General features: G+C 56.7%; 1 protein-coding gene across 1 annotated transcript in view; it reads left to right on the top strand.

Annotated features, from left to right (window-relative positions):
* MYO7A (myosin VIIA) overlaps positions 1-25,253 on the top strand; it is an 82,643-nt gene that overhangs the window by 17,194 nt on the left and 40,196 nt on the right. The window contains exons 2-14 of the mRNA XM_032852999.1: positions 2,011-2,124; positions 7,160-7,312; positions 14,297-14,481; positions 15,017-15,138; positions 15,219-15,361; positions 15,625-15,738; positions 16,921-17,074; positions 17,531-17,607; positions 18,228-18,347; positions 19,130-19,272; positions 20,196-20,406; positions 20,905-21,040; positions 23,839-23,945. Of these exons, the coding sequence (XP_032708890.1) occupies positions 2,011-2,124; positions 7,160-7,312; positions 14,297-14,481; positions 15,017-15,138; positions 15,219-15,361; positions 15,625-15,738; positions 16,921-17,074; positions 17,531-17,607; positions 18,228-18,347; positions 19,130-19,272; positions 20,196-20,406; positions 20,905-21,040; positions 23,839-23,945 (1,779 nt within the window). The remainder of the gene's footprint in view (positions 1-2,010; positions 2,125-7,159; positions 7,313-14,296; positions 14,482-15,016; positions 15,139-15,218; positions 15,362-15,624; positions 15,739-16,920; positions 17,075-17,530; positions 17,608-18,227; positions 18,348-19,129; positions 19,273-20,195; positions 20,407-20,904; positions 21,041-23,838; positions 23,946-25,253) is intronic.

Here is a 25,253-nt window from a genome sequence, read left to right as displayed (position 1 = left end):
AGGGGCAAGCCCAGAGGCCCTGGAGCCTGGAGGGGTGCCCCCATTCTCTACAGCAGCCAGAGAGAGCTTTTGAAAATATAAATTCGTCATGCCATTCTCCTGCTTAAAACCTTCCAATGGCTTTTTGTCATCCTTAAAAGAAAGTCCAACCTCTGTCATGGTTACAGGGCCCTATGTAACCTGGTACCTGCTCGTGGTCCCCCCACACCCTCCCCTCGTCTGGCTGTAGGCACTCTGCCTTTCCCATCTGTTCACGGCTCTGTCCCCAGAGCTGGAATGGGGCGGGTCCACAGGGGGTTCTCCATAAGTACCTGCCGGATGAATGAATGAGCTCTTCAGCGGTTGGGCAGGAGATGGAGGAGGAAGATGGGGAGGTGGGCGGGGCCAGAAGACCTGCACAGACTGGTGGGCATCCTCTCTGTGGACAGGTGGGCAGGGGAGCGGGCAGGTGGAGAAGGGCAGTATGAGCAGCCCGTGGCCGGTGGCCTGGAACTCTGTGACTGAAGGCTGTCAGGAAGCGCAGTTTGGGACAGAAGGGTGACACGGGGCACCTTACGGGAAGCAGCCATGCAGCCTGGGCACGCAGCACAGATGCTCGGGAAACAGGAGTTCTCCTCCCCAGAGGCTCTCCAATTCTCCCTCCGTTTTCTGGGAGAAAGCTCACGTTCAGAGCTAGCCTGTCTCTGACAACCTGTCTCTGATGTGCGTAACCTCCCACGAAGTGGCAGCTATGGCCGAAAAATAGTTGATTCTGAAGGGAAGAGGGGGAGGCCAAGCAGGGAGGTGCTGGCCTTGGGACTCCCTGAGCCCACCTGTCAGACACTGGCAGAGACTGAGGCTCAAGTCAGTCAGCGACGTGTCCAGGGCCCAGCCTGCACAAGAGCCTGGAGCCCCTTCTCCTGCCTCCCCGCCCAGAGCTGTTTCCCCTGGGCTGTTCCCGCAGGGCGACTGGATTGTCCTCTGTTTTATCAGCTGTTCTGTTTCTAACTGCCGCAGGGTAGGGGTAAATTCTCCTTTTATTAGGATGTCTGCATTCTTTCACCCTCTGGGGCAATACTCTGGTTCAGATTAGGATAAACTCCCAGTTTTACCTGCAGGCCAGTGACGGGGAGCCTCTGCGGTGCTGGGTCTTGCCCGGGACTGTGAGGGCTGTCATCTGCTCTGCCGTCCATGTGCCTGGGCCCTTCCCAGTCCTCACCATCCTCTGCAGCAATGGCGTGAGCGTGTTTGCTCAGCTGTTTGTTTTCCGTCTCCTCCCAGCTGCAGTGCAGACTCCATGTCACTGCGGGATCCCCAGTATTTAGATCAGTCAGTGCCTCGTATTCAGTAGGTGCTCAGTACATATTTGCGGAATGCACCCATGCTGAAAGCATCTGTTCTAAGTCCATTTCTCTGCCTCTGGGTTTTGGGTTTGGCTTCTGTGTTCCTTACTGGGTATGTAGTAAGAGCAGGGGCACAGCGTGACACCCTCCCCCTCAAGGTGAGGGCTCCTCCCGCAAGCCAGGAGGCAGTGTTGGGGGACTCATATCGCAGGGCCCAGCTCAGAGCAGTCACTGTGAGGATCCCACCCCTGTGACTCTGAGACTTGCCCCTGCAGGTGATGGAGGCTGTTTGGGTGTCCTGTGAGGATGCCTCCTTTAGGACAGAGGGAAAGTGGTTTGGGTGGCTTGGTGTTTCAGCCTGAACCTCAACAGATTTGCTATCTGTGTAGGGGGTGTAGAGCCTTGGGGAGAGCTGGGCACTGGACAGGCCTGGGTGTGAAGCTGCCCAGCCAAGGGGTCTCTTTCCTGCTCCAAGCCTCTGCTTACCTATCTGGGAAATGGGGGCAGTAAGAGCTGATAAGAGGAGGGATTGAAGACCTTGGATCAGTGCTGGGCCTGGGGCCTGGCACCAGCTGGCTTCCAGCCCTTTCTTTCCTCTCCTGTGGTTGGCACAGGAACCTCTGTTGGGAGGAATGACAGCCCAGGATCCCCCTCCCTGCTCACCTGGCTGTGATTCTCTCTCACCTAGGGGGACTATGTCTGGATGGACCTGAGATCGGGGCAGGAATTCGACGTACCCATCGGAGCAGTGGTGAAGCTCTGTGACTCTGGACAGATCCAGGTGGTGGACGATGAAGGCAATGTGAGTAGCCCCCTACCTCCCCTGCCCCTAGGCCTTTGGGAAGACCCAGGCAGACAGGTCACCTGAGGCAGGGGCTGGGCAGGAACCTGAGGGTGTTGGAGGCAGTGCCTTTGCCCCTACTTCCACCTCTCAGACACCCCATCTTCCATGCAACTTTCTCACTGCCCCAGCGAGATGGTGCCTCCCTTTCTGGCCAGGCTCCTGGATTCTATTTCCATGAGCACTCCGGGCATTCTGCCTAGTGTTCAAGATGGGGGTGTGTGTGTGTGTATGTGGTGAAGGGGTACCTGCCCATGTATGGTGGTGGGCAGGGGGCGATGCCAGGCTGGGAGCTCCTCGGGCACAGGGGTGCTTTGAGTCAGACAGATTGGATTCCAATCCCATCCTGCCCATTTGTCACTTATGCAACCTTTACCAAGTCTCCTTCCCTTCTGAGCCTCAGTTTCCTCTTCTGTAAAATGGGGATCATAGTAACTGTCTCATCAGGTTATTGACCCATATGTTGGGGCCCCCGTAGAGAATACCTCAGTAAAGTGAGCTAGACTAAAAATGTCTGTAGTCTTGCTCTATTGGGTTAGAGCGTCTTAGGAATTCATTGCTTACCTTGGCACTGCCCTAGGAATCTGTCTAACAGATTAACCCTTTATTTCTTGCAACCCTGAAGGGAAAGGATACGGGAGGTGTAAGTTCTGTGGGTAGTAGGCGTGGGGAAGGACGGGAAAGTGTGAGGTCAGGGTCATGCCCTGGAGAAGGCGGGTAGCCTGGAGGAGGGCCCAGAGGGGAAGCACGTGTGTATGTGGCATGGGCAGGTGGGGGTGTGGTCCCAAGAACAGAGTCCTAGCTTATCAGGGACATGAGGGACCCAGGGAGATTCAGTCCTACCGTCACTGGCATTGTGCCTGGTGCTGTGCCCAGTGCTGGGGAACATAGAGATAGAACCAAGTTTCCGTCTTGAGGTCCTAGAATGCTGGGGGCAAAAGAGGGTGCAGTGACTGGGAACAGAGGGCTTCACTGGGGGCAGGGACAGTCTCGGGGGCCCGGAGGCCAGGCGCTGGTCATAAAGGGAGCAGGGGGCTCACTCTTGTTCCTGCAGCCTTCAGGGACACCCCCATGTGGTCTGCAAAGCCCTTTGACCCCAGCTCTGTCTTTGGGTCCTCATAGCATCCGTGAGAGGCAAATGCTCTGTTTCCCAAGGGGAAGCTGCGACAGGGAGGGACCACCAGGCCTGGTCACACAGCTAGTAAGTGACGGTGCTGGGATGAGTACCCAGGACCTTCAGCCTCTGTGTAATGTTTCCTGGGTCCATATTTCAGTGGCAGCTCTGGTGCTCAGATTCTGTTGAACCATGCTTTGTCCCCCCAGGCTTTAGAACCGGAAGGCCTGCAGATCCTTCTGGAGGCTCTGGTTCTGGGACCTTCTAGGAAGCCACTGTGAGCTTACAGCCAGAGAAGGGGGCACAGGTTCGGCTGGCAGCCCAGACAGGCCCACAAACCCGCCGAGTGGGGCCCTGGGACTCTGCCTGCAAGCTTACATTTCACCTGGGTCATGTTGCACGTCAGATGGTGTCCTATAACCATGTCACTGGATCCCAGAGCTCCCCTCCCACCCTCTCCCACTAAAGCCCTGGGGATGCGGGTTGCAGCTGGGGAGGGAAATGACTAGGTGGCCAGAAGCAGTTCTGGGAGTCTGGCTGGCTTCTGCTTGAGCCCAGGGCTTCTGGCCTCCTAGGGGCTTTCCCACTCCCCTCTCTCCCACCCCTGCCCTCCAGGCTGTTGTCTTTGACCCCTCTGACTTCCAAGGCTCCCTTAACTCTAGGGCGGGGACTAAGGGAGTCCCATATGCTTCCCCCGAGACCCCACAAGGCCAGGGCCAGAGAGGGTTCTCTGTGAAGCCTTGCTGAATGAATGAGTGGATGAATAAATGACCCTTAAGGGGACCCTAACATTCTGCCTTTGCCGGAGCTGTTCCCATTGCCAGAGGCACCCCTTCCTCCCTTCCTCTGCAGAGCTCATAGTCCCTTTCTCTCCAGTACCAGGACAGCTTCTTTTTTTCCGAACGTGTCCCCAGTCCCTGGGGCTGGCCATGTTCTCTCTCTCTCTGGCATTCCTTCAGAGCCAGGCCTCCGTTTGTGCTCTGGTTATACTTCGGTCTGTGCTGTAGGGGCCTGTGGACATTGACCTGCGGGCTGCTGACATCGGTTGAGGGTCCTTCCGTGCAGGGAAGGGGTGAGGAGAGGCTTGGCTCTGCCGTGTAACAGGGTGAGCCAGGTGATTGCTTGAGTGTTACTCCCCACTGTTAAATGGTGACTGGTCATTCTGTTATGGGATGTTATGAGGAATGAACGAGAACAAAGATGTCCTCTGTAAAACCAGAAAGCATTGCAGTAATAATACCCAGCCCTAAAGAGTTGAAGGCACCAGCACTTTTTAGACATGGTGGGAGGGAAACCAAAGTTAGCCTTTAGTGTCTCAATTAACCCCCCCAAGGTCCCCAAGAAGACGGGATGGTTACTCTAATTCCTATTGAAGAGACGAGGTCACGGAGGCCCAGGGATTCCAAGTGGTGTGCGCTGGGCTGCAGGGTTGCCTCTCCCTGCTGTGCTGAACAGTCGGGGGAGGGACCGTGTGGACTGGAGGTGGGGGTCGAGGGAGGAAGGCTGACAGCCTGCCCAGGCATCCTCTTCCCTCTGGCCCGCGCTGGAGCCTAGCACCGAGTCTGTGAACAGGGACCGGGCTGAGGGGAATTTTCCAACTGGATCAATGTTTATCAAGAAATAGGTTAAAATGGGAGAAAGGAATGTTCCACTCAGGACTGGAAAGTCCAGGCAGGTTCTTTGATCTCCCCATCCGGCCCATTCATGCCTCAGAGAGGGCTGTGTGAGGGCCTGAGCTGGACTGAAGCGCTCCTGGCTCAGGAGGTACCATGAAATGCCAGGGCAGTTGGAGTGGCGGGCTCTGGCTGGCCCTGTCCCTGCTCCCTCTGAGGGCCGGGCGCAGGCCACCATACTACTCTGATCCTATTTTCTTGGGTGAAGTGAGAGGGTGGAAAAAAGGGACTATGAGGGTCTCTCCATGACTAGGACTTCTGCTTCTAATTCAGAACTGGTCCCCCGTAGCCCACCAGCTAGCTGTCTGTCCTATCAGATTCCCTGCCACATCATTCGTGTGTGGCTCCTGCGTGAGGCACTGTGGACCAAGGGTCTTGAAGACACGGAGTCTGGCTGCCATGAGTCCCCAGCCTTGGGGCACACTGGGAGGTCAGAACTGCATTCAGACAATGGCAGCCCATTGTGCCCACTGCCTTTCCATGGGAGACGCAGGCGACGTGGTGGCCCAGGGGAGGCCCTGACACATTCCTGTGGTGGAGGTGGGGGGATGGCACAGTGGAACATGTAAGAGGGGGCAGCATGGTCAGCAAAGGCTTTAGAAATGGGAAACTTTTGAGCTGTGCCTTGAAGCCTGAGTAGAAAGGAAGTAAAGGGAAAAGCATGAGCAAGGCCACGAAGTGTCTGGGGAAGTGGAGACCAAGCTTCTCTGGCTTGAAAGTACAGGGGATTGCTGGAGCAAAGGCCCGAAGTCCTTGTGTCCACCTCAGGCTGGACTTTGAATGCCAGGCTGCAGTGTTGGGGAGGGGCAGCAGGGAAGGGCTTCAAGCCCCAAAGTGCTGCGATCAGACAGGTGCGTGAGGCAGCTCCTAGGGGGATGAGGGGCTGGAGGGCAGCCAGGGCCAGGGGGCCAGGTGAGAAATGATGGTCTGGATCAGGGCAGGGGCTTAAAGCTGGTGAGGAGGGGACTGATTCACAGGGTTGAGTGAGTAGCACTGGGTGACAGTTAGATTGGGGCTGGGATGAGATGAGGAGGTGATACCTCAGATTCTTGCTAGTGTCCAACTTTTGAGGTTGGTTATCCCAGAGGGGACCTGGAGGAGAAGCAGCTATGGGAGGACATGTGTGCATCACACCTACCCACCAAGTCTTAGGGCCAGAGCTGGGAGGTGGCACAGGGGTCCCCTTCTCCTCCCGTTTCCAAAACTCAAACTCCTATGTTGTCCTGAGGCTCCCAGGGTTCTAGCATTTGAGAACAGGTAGGGGCCCCCAGGGGGCTGTGGCATCTCACTCAGGCTGTGGCCATACCCTGGAGCACAGTTCACTCTCACCTTGCTGAGAAGCTAGATTGTGAGAAGGTGCTGGAAACCGCCTTGGGGAAGGAGAGAGGGATTTCCAGGTTTGTTGAAACTGCCAACGCCATTGGCCAGATGTCTCACTGGAAGCCGTTGCCCGCCCAACCCCCAGCAGAAGATACTGTAGGGAAGAAGAGGGAGAGCCATGGAGGCAACCTCTCTTCTAGGTTCCACATCTGTTCATGAGCACCGGAAGTTCACCCTTGCTCCACATTCATCAACAAGCCCAGTGAGATCTATCCCCAATGGATCCACTTCCCTCCATCTCCACTGCTCCGCCTCATTTGCCAGCCTCAGAGGCTTAGTCTGGAACTCTCTCTCCCCACATCTTACAGGGGTCTCTTTCCCATCATTCAGATCTCTGCTCAAATGTCACCTCTTTGGAGAGGTAGTTCCTGACGACCCTAGGGGAGTTCCCTCCCTGATCTCTATCCTATATGCCTGTGGGTTTATTCTTGGCACTGTCTGAAATTACTTTTGGTGCCTTTGTTTACCAGAGCCTGCATCTGAAGTCCAGTCTAATTCCAGAGATTACATGCTCCACTCCATCTTGCAAAGTGACTGGGGGGACTCGAATTCCCTTTATGAGAATGCTGAGTGGGGCCAAAATCCCTGCCCTGCCCTGCCCAGCTTTTAGGTCTGCAGAGAGAATTCCTGAAGGGGAGGAGTGGTCCACAGAGAGTGTGGGCGGGCAGCACCATCCTCAGACGCTCACACCTGATAATGAGAGTGTCTGGCCACAGGAGAGGAGGAGGCCCTTATCAGGGTCACACAGACCTGGGATCCCTGTGTCCAGCAGAGCACAGCCTGGGTCTCCGGGGCCCCGCCTAACTAGAACCACGGTACTTCCCCACAGGAACACTGGATCTCCCCGCAGAACGCCACGCACATCAAGCCCATGCACCCCACGTCGGTCCACGGCGTGGAGGACATGATCCGCCTGGGAGACCTCAACGAGGCCGGCATTCTGCGCAACCTGCTGATCCGCTACCGGGACCACCTCATCTACGTGAGTGCTGCCCCGCCCACGCGCTGCCCCGCCCACTCCCGAGAGCCGGCTCTCCAGAGGCCGTCAGAGACTCTGCCAGCAACAGCTTGGTCTGAACCATCCTTTATTTGGACCGCGGCTTGTGTGTTCTGGGATTGGAGAAGGGAGCGGTGTGTCCCACGTCTTCGTGTGCCTCCCCAGGCCATTGCTCGGGTCGGTGAGAGGCTACGTGTTTTGCCCAGAGATGGGGAACTGCTGCCTCCTCTGGGTTCACCATAGGATGAGAGCCTCTCATCCTACTGGTCCTCCAGTGAGGAGAGGATGGGTCAGGAGTCTGTATCCTCAGAGGAGGAGGGAAGAGGGAACATGCTCCTTGACTCCACAAACCCTTGACCTAAGAACCAGTCGTATGTACACTCCACATTCTTACACCTTGAAACTTAAAAGGACAAATGGTCTCACACAGCCAGGACTGACCTGATCTCAGGAGGTGGGTTCAGAGACTGTCAGAATACAAAGGGCCCATGGAGATTGTATCCTAGAGGTTCTCACACGTTTTGGCTTCAGGAACCTTTGATGCTCTTAAAATTATTGAGGACTCCCAAGAGTGTTTGTTAATGTAGACTGTATCTATTGAAACTTACCATATTAAGAATTAAAACCAAGAAACTTAACAAAATGGATTAATTTGTTAAAAAATAACCATAAAAATCCATCTACAGGAAAAGCTTTTTTTAATGAGACATCGCTATAAATATGCCCCCCAAATTAGCAAGAAGAGTGGTATTGTTTTATAATTTTTTGAAATACCTTTAATGTCTGGCTTAATAGAAGACTGCTAATTCTCCTGTTTCCTTCACACCCAGGCCAATATGAGGCTGTTTTGGTTGAAGCATATGAGAAAGAGCAGGCCGCACAGATACGGAGGTGGAAAGGAACTTGCAGACCTCTTGAAAGGGCCTTTGGGAGCCTCAGGGGTCTCCGGACCATGTGCTGAGACCCGCTGACCTAGTCCCATAGTCCCATTTTACAGACAGGGAAGCTGAGCCCCACGAGGTTTAGCCAGGCCCAGAGCTGTGTGCTGGGGTCACTGCATGTCTCTGACCCAGACCCTCCCTCAAGCAGCTCCGGGTGAAGGAAAGCATGGGTGTGGAAAAAGGAGAGCAGGATGGAGTCCCCATCCCCAGGCAGGTCCCCAGGCCACAGGCCGGCTGGTAGAGGGGGTGTCCTTGGGTGACAGGTATTGTGTGGTGTGTTCGAGGTAAGTACAGACAGAGCAGGTTCTGCAGGGTCTGGGGGTGGTGAGGCCTCACTCCCAGCTCAGGGAGAGAGGTTGGTGTTCCCAGAGTGGGTTAGAGAGCATTCGGGAAGGGGCGCTGTGTGGATCAGAGGCTGGAGGCAGGACAGGGCCTGGTGAGCGAGCAGCACAGTGTCCCTCACATTGTCAGTACCGTGAGGAGGAATCAGGGAGACAGGTCTAGAAGCCCTGAAATTTGTCCCTGAGCAGTCACAACAGGGAGCTGCATCAAGGTCAGGGACCCATCCTCTTAGAAGCCCTGGAATTGTGGCCACTTCGTAGCCAGGGAAGCCCTCTGCGACCCTTCCCACTCTGGGACCCTCCACCACTTCAGACTCCCAAGGGGAGGCTGCGCCCAAGCCCTTGACATTTACCCACTAGGCATGAAGAGCAAGTGGCTTTTGCTAGGAGCCCCTTAGCGTTGATAAAGCCCCTCTCACTCTTTCCTGCACCTGAGGGAGGGCAGGGCACAGGTGGCCCCTCCAGATTTGAGGAGCATCACCCAGACAGGAGGATGGGGCTAGAACTGGAGCCCAGGCTGGAGATACCCCATGAAGACCTGCTGGTATCCGTGCCGCAGTTCGCAGAGGTTCCCTACTCACTCTTCTCCCTAGGTGGGAGGGGGTCACCCAGGGTCCTAGAGCACTCTGTGGCTGCTCTCCCGGGGCTGGTTGGAGCCTGACACTTGGGTCTGAAGGTAAGTGGGGGGCCTGCCCCTCCCTCCCTCCTCCCCCTCAGGGAGGCCACTGCCAGAGCTAATGTCCTGACCCAGTCTCCTGTCAGGAGGAGCTGGGTAAGAGGAGGATTGTCCTCACCAAAGACCGTATCTAAGAACAGCTCAGAGTTATTTTGCACAAAGTTTATTGATTCTTGTGGTCAAACTAGTTCCTCACGTGTGAGGGGCAGTCAGTGGACTGAATCAGAGAACCAAGGCAAACACAGGATTCACAAAGGAGGGGGAAAGAGAAAACTTCAAGAAGAGCAAATCTTATTTGTGAAATTTGGGAGGATGGATTGAGCTGCTGGCAGCTAGTAGAGAAATCAGCTTTGTGTTCTCGAGTAGGCTGTTGAGGGGAGCAAGGGAAAGAATTTCTGAGATTTATGGTTTCTCCAGAAAGCTCCGAGATCTGTGCCATTTGCTTAATTAGAAGTTCTCACCAGTAACTTTTCTGGTGGTCTCTTTTTTGGGTGGGGGAGAGGGGGTAGGGGACAGGGTAAGGCACGAGTCGAGATGAGGTGCCTAAGTGGCCTTCTTGTACAGGAATCACCTGGGCAGTCCCCAGCTCGGTTGGTCCACGAGCCTAGGATTCTGGGTGTCAGTTGATCTGGGGACCCCTTCTGTTCAAGGATTGCTCTGTTCAAGGTTTCGACTTGCTCACTCTCTGTGATGGGTAGATGGGGTAGGACCAGAGCTTTGAAGAAGCAGCTGGGCCATTGTTCCACCGGAAACCATACCTGTCCCTATCCATGGCAACCCCTGGTCACATGGCTTGGATTACCCTGGGCACACGTACCCAGTATTTCCTCCAATTACCACGGCCGTTCACAGCCCTGGGCTAGGTGATGTGCTGTCCCTGACTATCTGCCTTGCGCTTGCCCACTGCAGCTAGCCTGCCCCCTAGGAGCCTGAGGGATAGCACCCCAGGGTCACAAATCAGCCCCAGACACCTCTAGTGGGGAAAGACCCTCACAGGACACCTAGAAACCCCTGGCTGGGTGGTCTCAGAGGCCAGGTGTCCTCCCTGGGTCCTGCAGGAAGCAAGCGTCAGGGCCAGTGCGGATCTGGGGCTCCCTGATGCTAAACAGGGACTAGAGTCTGGGACGCCTGGGTTCAAGTCTTGGCAGGTGACCTTTGGGGAGTCCCTGTTCTTCTCTGGTCTCAGCCTTCCCTCTGGCACAAGGAAAGACTTCCTCTGTGAGCACCTCTGTGACTCTAGGAAGGTATGTGTGCCCAGGATGTGTCTTGGTCTCCATGGCCTGCTAAGGGAGATACCCTAGGGCCAGTAGGCCTGGGGACTTCTGGAAGATGTGGAGCCATTCCTGTCACATCTCTTGGAATGTGTCTCTGGCTCCAGAGACGTCCTTAGAACTCCGCCTGGGGACCTGGGGCCCCTAGGCACCACGTGTGCTCTGTCCTTGGCTTGGGAATAACTCTTATCTCTCCTCCTCCCAGCCTATGGCCCCAAAGGCAGACTTTCTTCCTGGAGGCTGGAGCAGGAGGCCTGTGCTGGGCAGCTGGGCACTAACCCTCTGTTGACCATGGGCCATAGAGAGAGGGAGAGAGAGAGAGGACTGGAGGGGTTCGGGGAGCCATGCCAAGAGCCTTGGGGGACAGACAGGGGTAGGATGGGCTTGGGTCTTGTTGCCCACAGTGGCCAAGCCCTCCATTCTTTACTCCCCCATTGCTACCTCCACAGTTCCTGGGGTTCAGATCAGCCCAGCCCTAGGTAAGACCTAGGCTTGGGTGCCAGCAGTCCCCCCGCCCCCATTCCCCTCTGTGCTTCTCTAGTGTGTGATCTTGGAGTCCCTCTGCTTCCTAGAGGCTGAGTTCTCCCATCTGGAAAGGACCATGTAACTCCTCCCAGCAGCCTTCTGAGGAGGACAGGCTGTGTGTCGCTGACAGGTTCTCCCCTCAGCTCCCTTCTCTGCCCTTTCCTACAAGCAGCAATTACTGCTGTCCACTCCGTTTCTTCTCCACCTGCTAGTCATTCTTTCAATCATGCAGAAACCTTCGCTGAGCCTGTTGTATGTGCCATGCACGTGGCTGGGTCTGGGTAGAGAGGACAGCATCTCTAGAGCGTGGAGGCCTTGAACCCGAATTATAGAGGAGTTGGGGAGCCGAGGGACAGGGACCATGCAGATCACATAGGAGGTTGCCTGGCTTCCTGTGGGGAGATCATCTCTGTGTGGACTGCAGGAGTTAGCTGGGTGAGGGGGCAGGGGGTGGAGTTTGGTGCTGTTAGCGGAAGGGTTAATGCAGACGGGGCCTCCTGGCTGTGGGATGCCGCTGGTGAGGACCAGCGCCCTGGCATCTCGTGTCCTGTAGGATGGGAAACCGCTTGAGGGTTTTCAGCCGGGGATGACACAGTCCCATTCTTGAAAAGCTGGCCCTGGCTCCGAGTGAAGGGTGGATGGCAGGGGGTGCCTGCGGCAGTCTGTGAGAGCCCAGGTGTCCAGGACCTGAGGGCTGGCTGTGCCACCTGAGAGAGGTGGGCTGGGATGAAGGAGAGGGAGGCAGAGAAGGGCTTCCTGGCTGCCTCCCTGGGTGAAGGTTGGGGGACACTGTCGGCCAAGTTGGGCAGTGTGAGAAGGAGCAGTGCTGGTGGGGAGGGTGAGGTCCGGTCTGGACAGGTGGGTGAGCAGAATGGGGGACATCCAGGAGGGGGGGCCCTGGTGCTATAGGGGGGCCCTGGAATCTCTGCAGGGGAGAGGAGGGTCCGGGCCCCACCCCAGGAAGGCTTCTCCCAGTTTCTATCAGTGCCTCCTCTCTGGCACTGCCTGGGCCTGCACGTGGCTGCCAGGCCTGCTCCCAGGGCCACCCTGTCTGGCTCCGGCTGCCTCCGTTGACTGGCTCATTAGGCCTGAAATGGTGTCTCTACCTCCAGCCTCCAGGACAACCATTCATCCTCTCACAGCTACCAAAGCGACCTTTCTCCAAAAGACCTTCCAAATGCCATGCCCTTTCACGCCTCTGTGCTTGATTCCCACGGACCAGCCTTCATGCCCCCTCTCCCTCCGCCCCCATCTTCTCCACCAGAGGAATCTGCTGCCTCCCCCAGGCCCAGGCTTTTCCTCCCTGGCCCCCACGATGTGGCTTGTTGGCCTCCCCCTGAGTCTCAGTGAAGGGTCCTTGAATGACTGTGTGGAGCTGACCTCACGCCCCATTGTGATCACAGACCAGGTGGTTCGGTGTCACTTTATTAAGGAAGGTGGCATGTAAGCACAGCTGCTCTGTAACCAGACACATGCCAAAGGTTATGCCCTTCAGTTTTTACATAACCTCGGGGTGGAGGGGTAGGGGGGGGGAAGTGCTAACCATCCTCCTTTTACAGATGAGCAAAGTGAGGTGTAGACAAGCAAAGCAATCCACGGAAAAGACGTTCTTTGGGACTGACTCCCTCCCTTGGGGATAGGGGCCAGCTGGTTCCCACAGCCAGGCAGGGCTGAGCTCTAGGTCACGGGGCCGAGGTGCCCTGGGGCTGGCGGTTCGTGGCTTTCGATCTGAGATGTGAGCCCAGCCCCGAGCTGTGTGGGGTGTTCTTGGAGAAGCTCCTTGCGTCCCATTCCGCACTGACCAGCTCTCTGTCCTGTTCCTTGCTTTCCAACCTCAGACCCATTGTGGAGGGCGGGTGAGTAAGACAGAGCTGGCTCAGGCTCTCAGGACGTGCTTGGCCTGGCAGCCCCCTGCAGCCTGCGTCCTTGTCCTGCCCCACCTTTCCCTGTCTGGGCTCTTGCACGTGCTCAGGAAGTCCACACTGGCAGGCGCAGCAGCCCCTGGCTTGGGCTGCTTGGAGGGAGAGCCCGGGTGACAGAGGAGCGTTCCCCGGGGCCCAGAGCAGGATGGTAAATGGCGTGGTGGCCAGAGCCAGGACTGGAACTTGGGTCTGGGCTGCTGAGCCCGAGGCTGCTTTGCATGGCCACAGCCGACCCTGGTTTGGGCCTTTCCTCTGGAATGCGGTGCTGGCAGATGCACTTGCCCAGCATGGCCACCTTGGGCTGAGGCTGCTGGGCATGGCTTGGTTCTGGGGTGATGTTATATGGCCTTGGCGGAAGGCTGTGGACCCGGTTGTTACTTCCTCTGTATGGTCACATCTTTTTTCAGCCTCTCCAGGCCCAGATGTCCATCCATCCATCACCAATTATAGGCTGCGCCTGACCTTTTCAAGCTGGGCTGGGGAGGGGTAGGGAGGGAGCAGTAACCTCTGGGTACTTTATTCTGCCCTGGTGGCAAGAGGCCCAGACCGTGTTGGCCCCTGTGTGGCAAGGCCCCAGGCTTACAGCAGGAAACCTCGTGCATCAACAGAGGAGCCCAAGAACAGAAAGGCCCCTAGAAGTTTATCTTAGGTGCACTGGGCCCCCCGCCTGTGCTGGCCAGGATGGCTGGAGGTGCCCTGTCCCCCAGAACACAGGGATCCCTCCGCCCTGGGGCTGTGCTGTAGAGACTGGGGCCTGCCCAGCCCCCAGACGACATCCCCTAGCCCCTTCAGCATGCTGTGCCTTCATTCTACTCCCCCTGAACCAACCCAGACTCTGCTTGGGCATGGTCCGGTTTATGAATGTTACTCTAAACCTCCGGGATGCAGGGCTTGGAGGCAAAAGTGGGAACTAGCATTGCAGGAGTATCTACGGTGAGCTATGACTTTCATGGCTTTTAAAATCCACCATCTCCTCATCTTTAGAAACAGTGACATTATGCCCATTTTACAGATAAAGGTAAGGAAATGGAGGCTTAGAGACACTCTCCCCACTTCCTTCCTCCCTTCATCAAACCTCACTGAGTATCTACTCCGACCCAGACCCAATGCTAGTTTGCAGACCCCCCTCCCCCCAGCTCGCAGAGAGGCAGGATTCTGACCCCAGGTCCATGTGACTCCAAAGCCAGGGCTGTGCCTTCCAGAGGAATGGAGCAGGGTGGAGCCCGAGAACTTTCTAGAGTTCGAGCCTCCCCCATGGGAAGTGGCAAGTTCCTCATCCTTTTGTGCCCACAGACATACACAGGCTCCATCCTGGTGGCTGTGAACCCCTACCAGCTGCTCTCCATCTACTCACCAGAGCATATCCGCCAGTATACCAATAAGAAGATTGGAGAGATGCCCCCCCACATATTTGCCATTGCTGATAATTGCTATTTCAACATGAAGCGCAACAGCCGTGACCAGTGCTGCATCATCAGGTGGGTGGCCCGGCATTGGATTGGGGCTCCAGGCTTAGCCCCAGAGCTCCAGCTTTGTGTTCCTGCTAATGCTTCATCATGTAGAGAATCCCCTCCCTTTCCCAGGTCTAACATTTCTGTTAATGTTGCCAAAGTTCTTATTTGCTTTTGAGGCCAACCTTGTTTATTACTGATTCCCGTTAAGTTAGAGTCACGTGACATTTTGGGCCCCTATTCTCTCTTGGGCAGAGGGTAACAGGACAAAGCATTGATCTAGCATCAGTCTACGTCATGCTCCATGTCAGGTGTGGATGGCGCGGGGCGTTTGTGTGTGTGTGTGTCTCTAAATGAAGGACAAGGAAAATACCTTTGGCTGTGGCAGAGCCCTGAGGTCCTGGAGCCTTTCCCATCCCTGAAAGGTCCATACTGTCGGCCTATTTTATAGTCTGGGGAGTGGGGAGGTGTAGGTGGGGGAAGCAGCGTGAGCTGCAGCCCCGTAGGGAGAGGCCCCCGCAGACCGTGATGGGCCCTGACTCTCTCTGGATCTGCTCTACAGTGGGGAGTCTGGGGCAGGGAAGACGGAGAGCACCAAGCTGATCCTGCAGTTCCTGGCGGCCATCAGTGGGCAGCACTCCTGGATTGAGCAGCAGGTGCTGGAAGCCACCCCCATCCTGGAAGGTAGGGCCAGGGCTCACAGAGTGGGGCTAGGGGGCTGGGCACGTGCTGACCTCACCCATGACCCTCTCCCCACCCTGAAGCATTTGGGAACGCCAAGACCATCCGCAATGACAACTCGAGCCGCTTCGGGAAGTACATCGACATCCACTTCAACAAGCGGGGTGCCATCGAGGGCGCCAAGATCGAGCAGTACCTGCTGGAGAAGTCCCGTGTCTGTCGCCAGGTGGGCCGAGCCCAGAGTGGAGCTGGCCCTGCCCTGAAGCCCCAGCCTCGGGGGCGGTGGGGGTACCGAATGGTGTAGATCGTGCCAGGCCGCTGCCCGCTCCTTGTGGTGCCTGAATTCCCGCCACGAAGTCACCCACAGGGGCTTTTGTGGTCACTATTTTGTCACTTGTTAAAATAGTAAACCATGTTTCAACCTGACCAGTTTCTGATGCCTCCCCCTCCTCCATCCCCCCAACACCTCGTACGTACTTGCCTTTGCAGGCCCCCGATGAACGAAATTACCACGTGTTCTATTGCATGCTGGAGGGCATGAGCGCAGATCAGAAGAAGAAGCTGGGCCTGGGCCAGGCCACGGACTATAACTACTTGGCTATGGTGAGGCCCGGGTAGGGCACCTAGGGAAGGGGACACCAGTCCCAGCAAGGTCATGGCCAGCAACCCCAGCTGCTCTCCAGCTCCCAGCCTGGTGGGTGGGTTCCTCTGTGTGGGCTCTCCCTGTCCCCTGACCTGCCCCAGCCCACTCTGGGCTTGTATGTGGGCTTATATGGGCCCCACTTGGGCATGTTTCCAGGGGCACATGCATCTAGATGAATCATCATCACAGAGACACACGTTCCTAAGTCTGCACAGATACCCTAGACCCGGGGCATGTAGATATGTGCCCATGTGTACACGTGCACAGACCTGCCCACACACATATGCTGTTAGTTTGGGCTTTGAGGACGTGAAGACCAGGGCCTCTGCCAGGCGCCCCAGGGTTGGAGGACAAAGGCTGATCTGTTGCAGCCTCAGCCTCGGGGCTCACTGGTCACAGAGCCCTGGTGGCAGTCTTTTGCTGCTGTCTAGCTACCAAGGAGGCATGGGCCCCAGGGCTCTTGCTGCCACCCAGCATCAGATGGGTGGAGGTGCATGGGTATAGCAGGCTGGCTCTGGACTGGCTCCCTTAGGCCTGGAGAGGATCCCTGCCTGGCTGTCTGGGGCAGGGCAGGGCCAGGACACAGGGACACACGGGGGATGTGGGACAAAAAAGTAGGTGTTGTGGGTGTGAAGGCCTTCCCAGACACTTCCTGTAGCTGAAGGGGGCAAGCACACGTGAACACAGCTCACAGGCACACATCCTGGGGTAGACCCCTGTCAGTGCCCTGCTTGCCTAGAGCCGCCCCCCCCTGCCTCCACCATGAAGCCTCCAGTCCCAGAGTGAGAGTGTCCATTGGGGGGGCAGTGGGAGCACGGTATGGAATAGGGCCTGTGTGCTGTGACTGCTGGGCCAGGCGACTGGCCAGGCCAGGTCTCAGTGACCCAGCTTCTCTTACTCTGGGGAAGAAGGGGCATCTGGGGTCCTTAGAAGTGGGAAGTGTATTCTTTAAAAGCTCTAACCAGGAGCTTTCTAGACTTTCTGGAGAGGTCACGGTGCTTACGAGGTGAAGTCAGTACCTGCCACCCCAGGCTGGCCTGGTCTGGCAGAGGGGTCCTTCAGCCCAGCCACTGTCTCTCTGGGGGTCTCCATGGCCTTACTGACACCCTCCTGTGTCCCACTCTCCCACCTCTGCTCGCCAGGGTAACTGTATCACGTGCGAGGGCCGGGAGGACAGCCAGGAGTATGCCAACATCCGCTCAGCCATGAAGGTGCTCATGTTCACCGACACGGAGAACTGGGAAATCTCCAAGCTCCTGGCCGTCATCCTGCACCTGGGCAACCTGCAGTATGAGGGTGAGGGGCCCCGATGGTGCACCCCTGCCCCAGTCCCGCCCTGGCTTCAAGGGCAGCACAACACCTAGCTGCTGGGGAGGGGGAGTGGGGGGATTGTTGGCTCAGCTTCTGGACCAGCCGCTGCAGATCTGCTTCGTAGGAGCCAGGGCTGCTGTCAGGAGCTCTGGGAGTCTGGGGTGGAGGAGTGTGGGGGGAAAGGGCCACAACGGCCAGTGTCCCCACTTGGATGCTGGGCATGGCGCCAGGTGCTGGGCACACAAGTTTCCTACCTCGTGGTGCCCATAGCTCATGGGAAGAACATCCTTCAAAAATACCCTGACCCGGAGAAGTGCTTAATCACGGTGCCGGTGGCCCCTGTGAACAAGGCAGGCCCCCGAGAGCCTAGCCCTCCTAGCCTGCCCCTTTCCCCTGTGCCCACCCTCGTTTGCCTGACCCTGCGCCCCCTGGCTGTGACAGCCCGGACGTTTGAAAACCTGGATGCCTGTGAGGTCCTCTTCTCCCTGTCCCTGGCTACAGCCGCATCCCTGCTCGAGGTCAGTGTCCGGCCTTCTGTCCTCATGGCTTCTGCTTCAGTTTCTCTCAGAGGGGTAGTCTTGACTCAGGTTCAGGGGGCTGGGCATGTGGGAACCTGGAAGCAGGGACTCTGCTTGGGGGAGTTCTAGAAGTTCCATATGGAGAACTGACTGTGAGCAGGATCTGTGCTGGGCACAGGTCTCAGGGAGGGGATAGAGCCTGACACCTGGCACCCAGGAGCCTCGCCGCCCTAACTCTGGTGCCCCTGGGGATGGTGTGGGGCATGAGGGACCCTGGGTGAGTCAATCTGTCCATCTCTCAGCAAAGCCTCACTGGGCTCTGCCCTGGGATGGAAAACTGGGAGCCAATCCTGGGAGGGCCAGGTAACAGGGAGTGAGGAGGCAGTCAGGAAGAGAGCAGCCACCCCAGGCTGTGTTTGGGTGTGGTGTGATGTCTGGGGAGGATCTGGCTGCCGAGGCTGCAGCTGTGGGGCTGTGGGGAGAATGGGGCTGTCCATTCTCAGTGGAGGAGCTGGTCTGAGCAAGACCTGGGGGGACAGTGGGAAGGGAGCTCTCTAGGGTGGGCAGAGGGAGCGATGGGCCGTGGGGGTCTGGTGAGTGCCTGGATGTTGCCCCACCAGGTGAACCCTCCAGCCTTGATGAACTGCCTGACCAGCCGTACCCTCATCACCCGTGGGGAGACCGTGTCCACCCCGCTCAGCAGGGAGCAGGCGCTGGATGTGCGAGACGCCTTCGTCAAGGTGGGCTCTTTGGGGCGTGGCTCCGTCTTGCTCTGCCCGGGGTGGGGGCATTAGCTTGTCCATATAAGCAGGAGTGGAGGAGTCTACCCAACCAGAGGGACATCTGGGCCAAGACCCCTGCCTGCCCTTGGGTCCAGGCTCTGGCCACTGGCTCTGCAGGGGGCCCGAGCAAGAGGCTGCCTTCTTCTGAGCTCTGTTCCTCCTGCAGGGGGCTGAGTGTCGAGCTCCTGGGGAGCTCTGCCAGCTCTGGTCCCCTCAGGTCCTCCATCCCCAGCCTGCTTTGCTCCCCAGTCCCGTGGGCCTCATGCTGGGACATAGTGTTTGGGTACTCCGTCTACTGTGCTATTCCCATCCCAGAGGACCAGGGAGGCCTGGTCTTTCCAAAGAAGACACTGAAGGTGGTACTGGGCCGGGTGGAGAGGGCCCACAGCCCTTCCTGCTTCCACGCTCACTTGTTTGCCAGCCATTGAGCTCCTGCCTGCACCGCGTTCTGTGCTGGGTTCTGGGACCCTCCAAATATTCAGAGCTGATAGGGAGACAGATGTGGACGGAGGGATGGGAGCCCAAAGGAGGGTTAGGGAAGGCTTCTTGACAGAACTTTGAGGAGTAGGAATTGTTCCAACAGGAAAGGGGGCTCCAAGACAGAGGGAACAGCTTGAGTAAAGACTAGGGGAGTTCAAACAGCAGGGGAGGGAGTGAATGACGTGGTGACAGCCCCAGGAACCCAGCCCATCTCCTTGGGACGGCGTGTGGGTCCAGGGATTGACACAGCCCCCTCTCAGGGCATCTATGGGCGGCTTTTCGTGTGGATCGTGGACAAGATCAACGCGGCCATTTACAAGCCCCCTTCCCAGGAAGTGAAGAGCTCTCGCAGGTCCATTGGCCTCCTAGACATCTTTGGGTTCGAGAACTTTGCTGTGAACAGGTACCATGAGGGGCTCTGCTCTGTGGGAATTTTCTTCCACAGACAGAACGGGTGTTGCATCCTGCTTTAAACCACACTCAGCAGGCTATGAGCACGCTATGCCGGGCTACAGACACTTTGCCTCCAGTCATCCTGGTGGGCTCCCTCACTCACCTTCGGCCCATCACCTCCTGCTGCTGGGGTCAGCTGTGGCCACTGGGGGGGTGGGGAGAAACCTCTGACACCATCATAGACACCCCAACGACCAAGGGGCAAGGTGCCTCGAAGCGGATGAGCCTGAGCCACGCTTGGGATCCCACACTCCCTGAAGGGCCATTCTTGGAGGCCGTGGCAGGGGCAGCTGGAGGGAGCGGGCCCACATGGATCCCGGGGCTGGGGGCAGCCTCCCCACCCACTGCCTACCTGTGTGACTCCTAGCGACTCACTTCAATTCCTATAATGTCTGGATGTCTCCAAGCCCCCCACCTCCACGCAAACACCCATAGTGGATATGTGGAGTGTCACCTGGTAGAGCACTGGGTTAGTGACTCAGAGATGCTGGCCCTCAGGAGGTCACTTGCTAAATCTCATCAGTCCCCTTCACCTCTGCTGACAACTTTGGATCCCACTTCATGCCCCGCCCCTGCCCCCCAGGGCCATGGCTCCAGCCCCCCAACCCCGCCAGGTCTCTACAGGGATTTGGTGCCCCCACCTGTCAGTCGGCTCACAGGTCTGGTCATGCGGGGAAACGGTTCTAGCCGTTCGTGCCTTCTGACTCCGTGTCCCCTTCCGTACCTCCAGGGTGGGGGACTGGGCCCTGCTGCCTGCCTCAGAGGCTGGGGAGTCATTGCAGGGAGCACAGCATGGCCAAGGACGTGCAGGGTGGAGGGGCCAGGCCTGCTCAGCCTCTCGCCCGCCCCCTGTGCCCCCCGTGCCCCCTGCAGCTTCGAGCAGCTGTGCATCAACTTTGCCAACGAGCACCTGCAGCAGTTCTTCGTGCGGCACGTGTTCAAGCTGGAGCAGGAGGAGTACGACCTGGAGAGCATCGACTGGCTGCACATCGAGTTTACCGACAACCAGGACGCCCTGGACATGATCGCCAACAAGCCCATGAACATCATCTCCCTCATCGACGAGGAGAGCAAGTTCCCCAAGGTGCGTCTGCCCATTGTTGGACGCCTGTGCAAAACACCCCCTTCCACCCTGAGCCTCCGCTTTCCTCATCTGTAAAATGGGACCAATGATAAGTGCCTCTCAGGGTGGCTCTGAGGCCAGGACAGGTGCATTCCTCTGACATTTGGGGATCACCTGCAGTCCATGGGGTCCTGGACCAAATGATGGAGATCTAAGCATGTAGCTGGTACAGAGCAGGTGCTCCAGACCTGGGATGGGTGTCAGAGAGGGGGAGGGACTGCTCCCATGATTTTCACTGTGGGAAATAGATTTTCTAAGCTGGACTGAATGCTCAAGGTAGTGTAGTTCCAATCCACCCACCTAACAGATGGTGAAGTAGAGGCCCAGAGAGCTCCTGTGTGGGGTGCAAATGGAGGACACTCTTGAGAAAGACCAAAGAGCGGGTGCAAAGGCCTGGGCCAGCGGAGGCAGGAGGACCTGGGGCAGAGGGGGGCTGAGCACAGCCATCGGTTCCCGCAGGGCACAGACACCACCATGCTGCATAAGCTGAACTCTCAGCACAAGCTGAACTCCAACTACATCCCCCCTAAGAACAACCACGAAACTCAGTTTGGGATCAACCACTTCGCAGGCATCGTCTACTATGAGAGCCAAGGTACAGCGGCTGTCTGGGGCTGGAGTCTCTTTGCCTGTGCCCTCTCCTGCCCTTACCTTGCTCCTTCCCCGGGTCGGGCTGGGGCCTAGAGCAGAGCCCGAAGGGGCCTTAGGAAACCCTGGGTCTGCTGCTCTTTCTTTCTTTTAGAGATTTTATTTTCTTTTATTTATAAAGTTTTTGTTTGTTTGTTTGTTTGTTTGAGAGAAAGCATGCTTGAGCAGGGGGGAGGGGGGAGGGAGAAGCAGACTCCCCGCTGAGCAGGGAGCCCAACTGGCGGTGGGGTGGAGGTTTGGGGGCTCCGTCCCAGGACTCTGGGATCATGACCTGAGCCGAAGGCAGGTGCTTACCCGACTGAGCCACCATGGCACCCCTGGGTCCTCTCTTTTAGAGATTTTAACAAATAGTGGTGAAGTGTGTATAATGTAAAATGTACTGTTTTAACAGTTTTTTAAGATTACAATTCAGTGGCATGAATACACTCACGGTATGTGCCACAGTCCCGTCTCCAGTGCCTACCCATTGCTCCCAATGAGATACTGATTAAGCAACAATTTGCCCTTCTCCCCCGGTCCCTGGTAACCTCTATCCTATTCTTTCTCTCTATATATCTGACTACTCGAGAGACCTCATCTAAGTGAAATTGTACAGCATTTGTCTTTTTGTGTCTGGTTTATTTCACTCAACATAATGTCCTCACGGTTCCTCCATGTTGTAGCAGGTGTCAATCCCACATATGCGTATGTATATAATATATATTTAATATATAAAATTCATTCATCTCTTGATGCACATTTGGGTTGTTTCCACCTTTTAGCTGCTGTGAACATGGGTTTGCAAATATGTTTGAGTCCCTGCTTTCCATTCTTTTGGGTGGGCTCCGTGCTCCTATTTGCAGAGAGGGAAGCTGAGGCTCGAAAGGGAAAGTTAACCGTCTTTCCATCACATCGCCGGTTAGGGGCCAAGCCAGGCCTAGAACCAGCCCTGAGACCCACTGGGACTCTGAGCACCAAGACCAAGTGTGAGCGTTGAACGGGCTGCATGGTCCATGTGGTCGGTCTGTGCAGTTGGATTCCGTTTTAAAGCTAGCGGTGAAGGAGAGGGTCAGCCCACAGTCAGGGTCACCCCACCTGGAATTCCTGCAGACCGCCCCTGCAACTCTGCCCCCACCACCCTGGTCTGAACGGCCTCGTCTGTCGCATGTGTCTATATTGAGCTCTTATGTTCAGCCTCTGAGAGTTTCACCGGCGGTCGAAGGCCAGTGAAATTCAAAACAAGCAAAGAGCCACTAGTTTCCTACTCCCTTGTGGAATCGCCCAGAAGGCTGACAAGTATATCGGTGAGCCGTGCTGCAGGGACGGGACCTGAAGCCTGGTCGGCCCTCCCCAGCTGTTAGACTGTGAGATCCAACCTCGCTGTTAGAAGGAAGGAAGCCAACTTTAAGTTTGAAGGACTTTTGGGCAAACCGATGTGTCTGTTGTCGGGAGTAACAGAGGATTGTGTCTGGCCTCGTGTTGTTGCTGAGCGTAGAGATGGGAAAATTGAGTGGACACAAAGTTATAAAATTATAGAATATTAGATCTGGAGGGAACATGAGGCTTATCTACTTCATGGATTTGAAATGGAGGCTCAGAGAGGGAAATGACTTGCCTAAGGTCACTAGCCAGTTTTGAGCTGCTTTAAACAGTTTGGCCAGCATTTCCTGGCTCACAAAGCACTGTTTTAATCCAGCATTTTATTTACGAATCAGGTGGTATTAGGGGATCTGAGGCAAAGCAAGAGATTGTGGGTACCGTCATTCCGATCTGACACAGGAAGAAGCTGAGGTCCAGAAGGGGGACCATCCTAGGGCCCCAGAGTGAGTCTGTTGTTGACTTTTGATTAGAGCCCACAATTCCTTCCCAGCTCCAAAATCTACCCTTCCACTGCTGGGTTCCTTCTGTCGCTCCCCCTCCCCAGATGCCAGGTGGGCAGCCCAGTGCTATGTCTCTGTGCTGTCCCCAAGCCTGGGCACCCTGAGTCCTAGGGGAAAGGGTGCTGCTTCTCTGCAGTGTTCTTCCTCATCAGGCCTCCCCAGTCGTGGGCCACTCTGTCTTTTGTCAGCCTTAGCAAGAGCCACCCCCTGCCCGCCCCATTAACCAGTCCCTAACTCCTTAGTCCCTGGGACTGGCAGGCCTCTTGAGGGTCTGTGAGGTGCAGTGAGATTCAAGTCTCAATCCTGCCCGTGGCTTACCGTGTGGTGTCAGACAGCTTGCTTCTCTGAGCATTGGTGTCCTCCCTTGTGGGATGGGGAAGATAATCCCCGCCCACTCCCCGGATAGAGGGTGCTGGGAGGGCACTTTGTGGAATATAGCACACTGTTCAAGTACATGGTGTTTTAAATGCCATTGCTCTTAGCTGTGTAGCCCAACATGTGTTCTCTCCCAGGTGACACACTTACTTAACTGGGGCTTCCGTGCCTTCATTCAAAAGACTAAGGTGCAGGCACTGGGTAGCTCCCCGAGGAAGGCAGCCCTGCCCTCCCCGGGGCCGAGGCCTGCAGCCCTTCTCTCTGAACAGGTGGAAGGCGGGGTGCATGTGGGGAGGGAGGTGCGGTTCCAGGGCCAGCTCTGTCCCCTGCTCTCTCCATCATCTTGGGCAAGCCGGGCTTCTGTGTCTCCTGCTGTGGAGTGGATGTGGTTGAACTAAGTTTGAGGGTCTTCTGGGCTCAGACACTGTGGGTTTGGGGAGTGGCTGGTGTTGTCAGGTGGAGGCTGCCGGAGCTCTCAAGGTGTGACGCACTGCTTCTTGCCACTTCCCAGGCTTCCTGGAGAAGAACCGGGACACCCTGCACGGAGACATCATCCAGCTGGTCCACTCCTCCAGAAACAAGTTCATCAAGCAGATCTTCCAGGCCGACGTCGCCATGGTAATGTCGGGGCAGGGTCTCTATCAGGCAGGAAGGGCCCCCAGAAGCCAGGCTGGTGCCTAGGCCCACCCTTGTCCAACAGCTCCGGCTGGGCTCCTCTGACCCCAGAGTGAGGGCTGTGCTCTGCTGTGGATCCAGAACAGGGCCCTGGGGCCTCCATGGTCCTCCCGTCTGGTCTTCCTGCTGCCCCAGAGAAGGGTGCCAGGAGAGGTCACAGAGCACAGCCTGATGGGGACATGGTTTACCATGGAGGTCCCCCCAGCTGGACCTCCAGCAGCTCATAGGGAGCCTAGGAGAAGGGGGCACACCTGGCCTCGAGGACGTGATGGATGTGGGTGTTCAGAGACCCAAACGCAGCAGGCATGGGCGGCCCAGCCCTGGGCCCCATACGGGGGTCCAGAATTTCCCGCCCTCAGAATTTCCTTTGTCCCTAGAGTGGTAGTCTGGCAGACTTGTCTCCTGCGTGATTCTATGTCTCTTCATTTCGTACTTTCCTCCTGTCCCAGGGCTTCCTGAAGGGCGCTCGGAGGGACTCGCAGGGAGGGCAGAGCCACTGTCCCCTCGGTGCCTGTCTGGGTACCTGCACTTCCCCAAATCCCTGGGAGCCCAGACCTCTGCCCCGAGAGTTGTCCTGTCTCCCTGACTTTGCTCTCTGTTTTCTGATCCACCACGTTCTCCTTGCCCCCAACCCCATCTGGCCCTGCACTGTGGTTCCTGTTGTAGTTTCTCTGTGGTTATTCATCCGGCACGCTTCGCCAGTCGGCAGCTTCCGTGAAGGTAAAAGACCCCTGTCTGGGGCCAGTGGATGGCAGGCCATGCCTCAGTGACCCCTGGGGCTAGGCTGTGGCCTCCGCCCCCGTGGCTCTGAGGCTTGGGGAAAGGGCCAGCTTTTTCTTTTCTTTTTTCTTTTTTTGGAGTGTGTTTTTTTGTGGAGTGGTTTGTGGAGTGGTTTTGTGTGGCTTTTTGTTTCTTGAGTTGTGTGAACTGTGAGCCTCTCCATTTCTTAAAGGAGGAAACTGAGTCCTAGAAAAAGAGGCAAGATTTGCCCAGCATGCCCCATGAGCCGGGGGCCAAGCCAGGACTCTGCTCCAGGTCTCCCATGTCCTCTGGCATTGGGCTCTTCCCCATTCTTTCCTCTTCTCCTCCAGTCTCCAACCCACCCCCACCCCAGGTTCAGCCGTTCCTCCTGGTCTTAGGCAGCCCTGGAAGGTCAGGGAAGCTCGTCTTCTCCTCCTGCCCTCTCTCCTCTCTTTCCAAAGCACCTGGAGACATCTGGGAACCTCTCCATAAACTTTCCTGTTCTGAGGC

The sequence above is a fragment of the Lontra canadensis genome, unplaced genomic scaffold (genome assembly GCF_010015895.1).
Source record: "Lontra canadensis isolate GAN:19392208 unplaced genomic scaffold, GSC_riverotter_1.0 scaffold7, whole genome shotgun sequence".
In the NCBI taxonomy this organism is placed as follows: domain Eukaryota; kingdom Metazoa; phylum Chordata; class Mammalia; order Carnivora; family Mustelidae; genus Lontra; species Lontra canadensis.
This window is presented reverse-complemented; position numbering and strand designations above follow the sequence as displayed.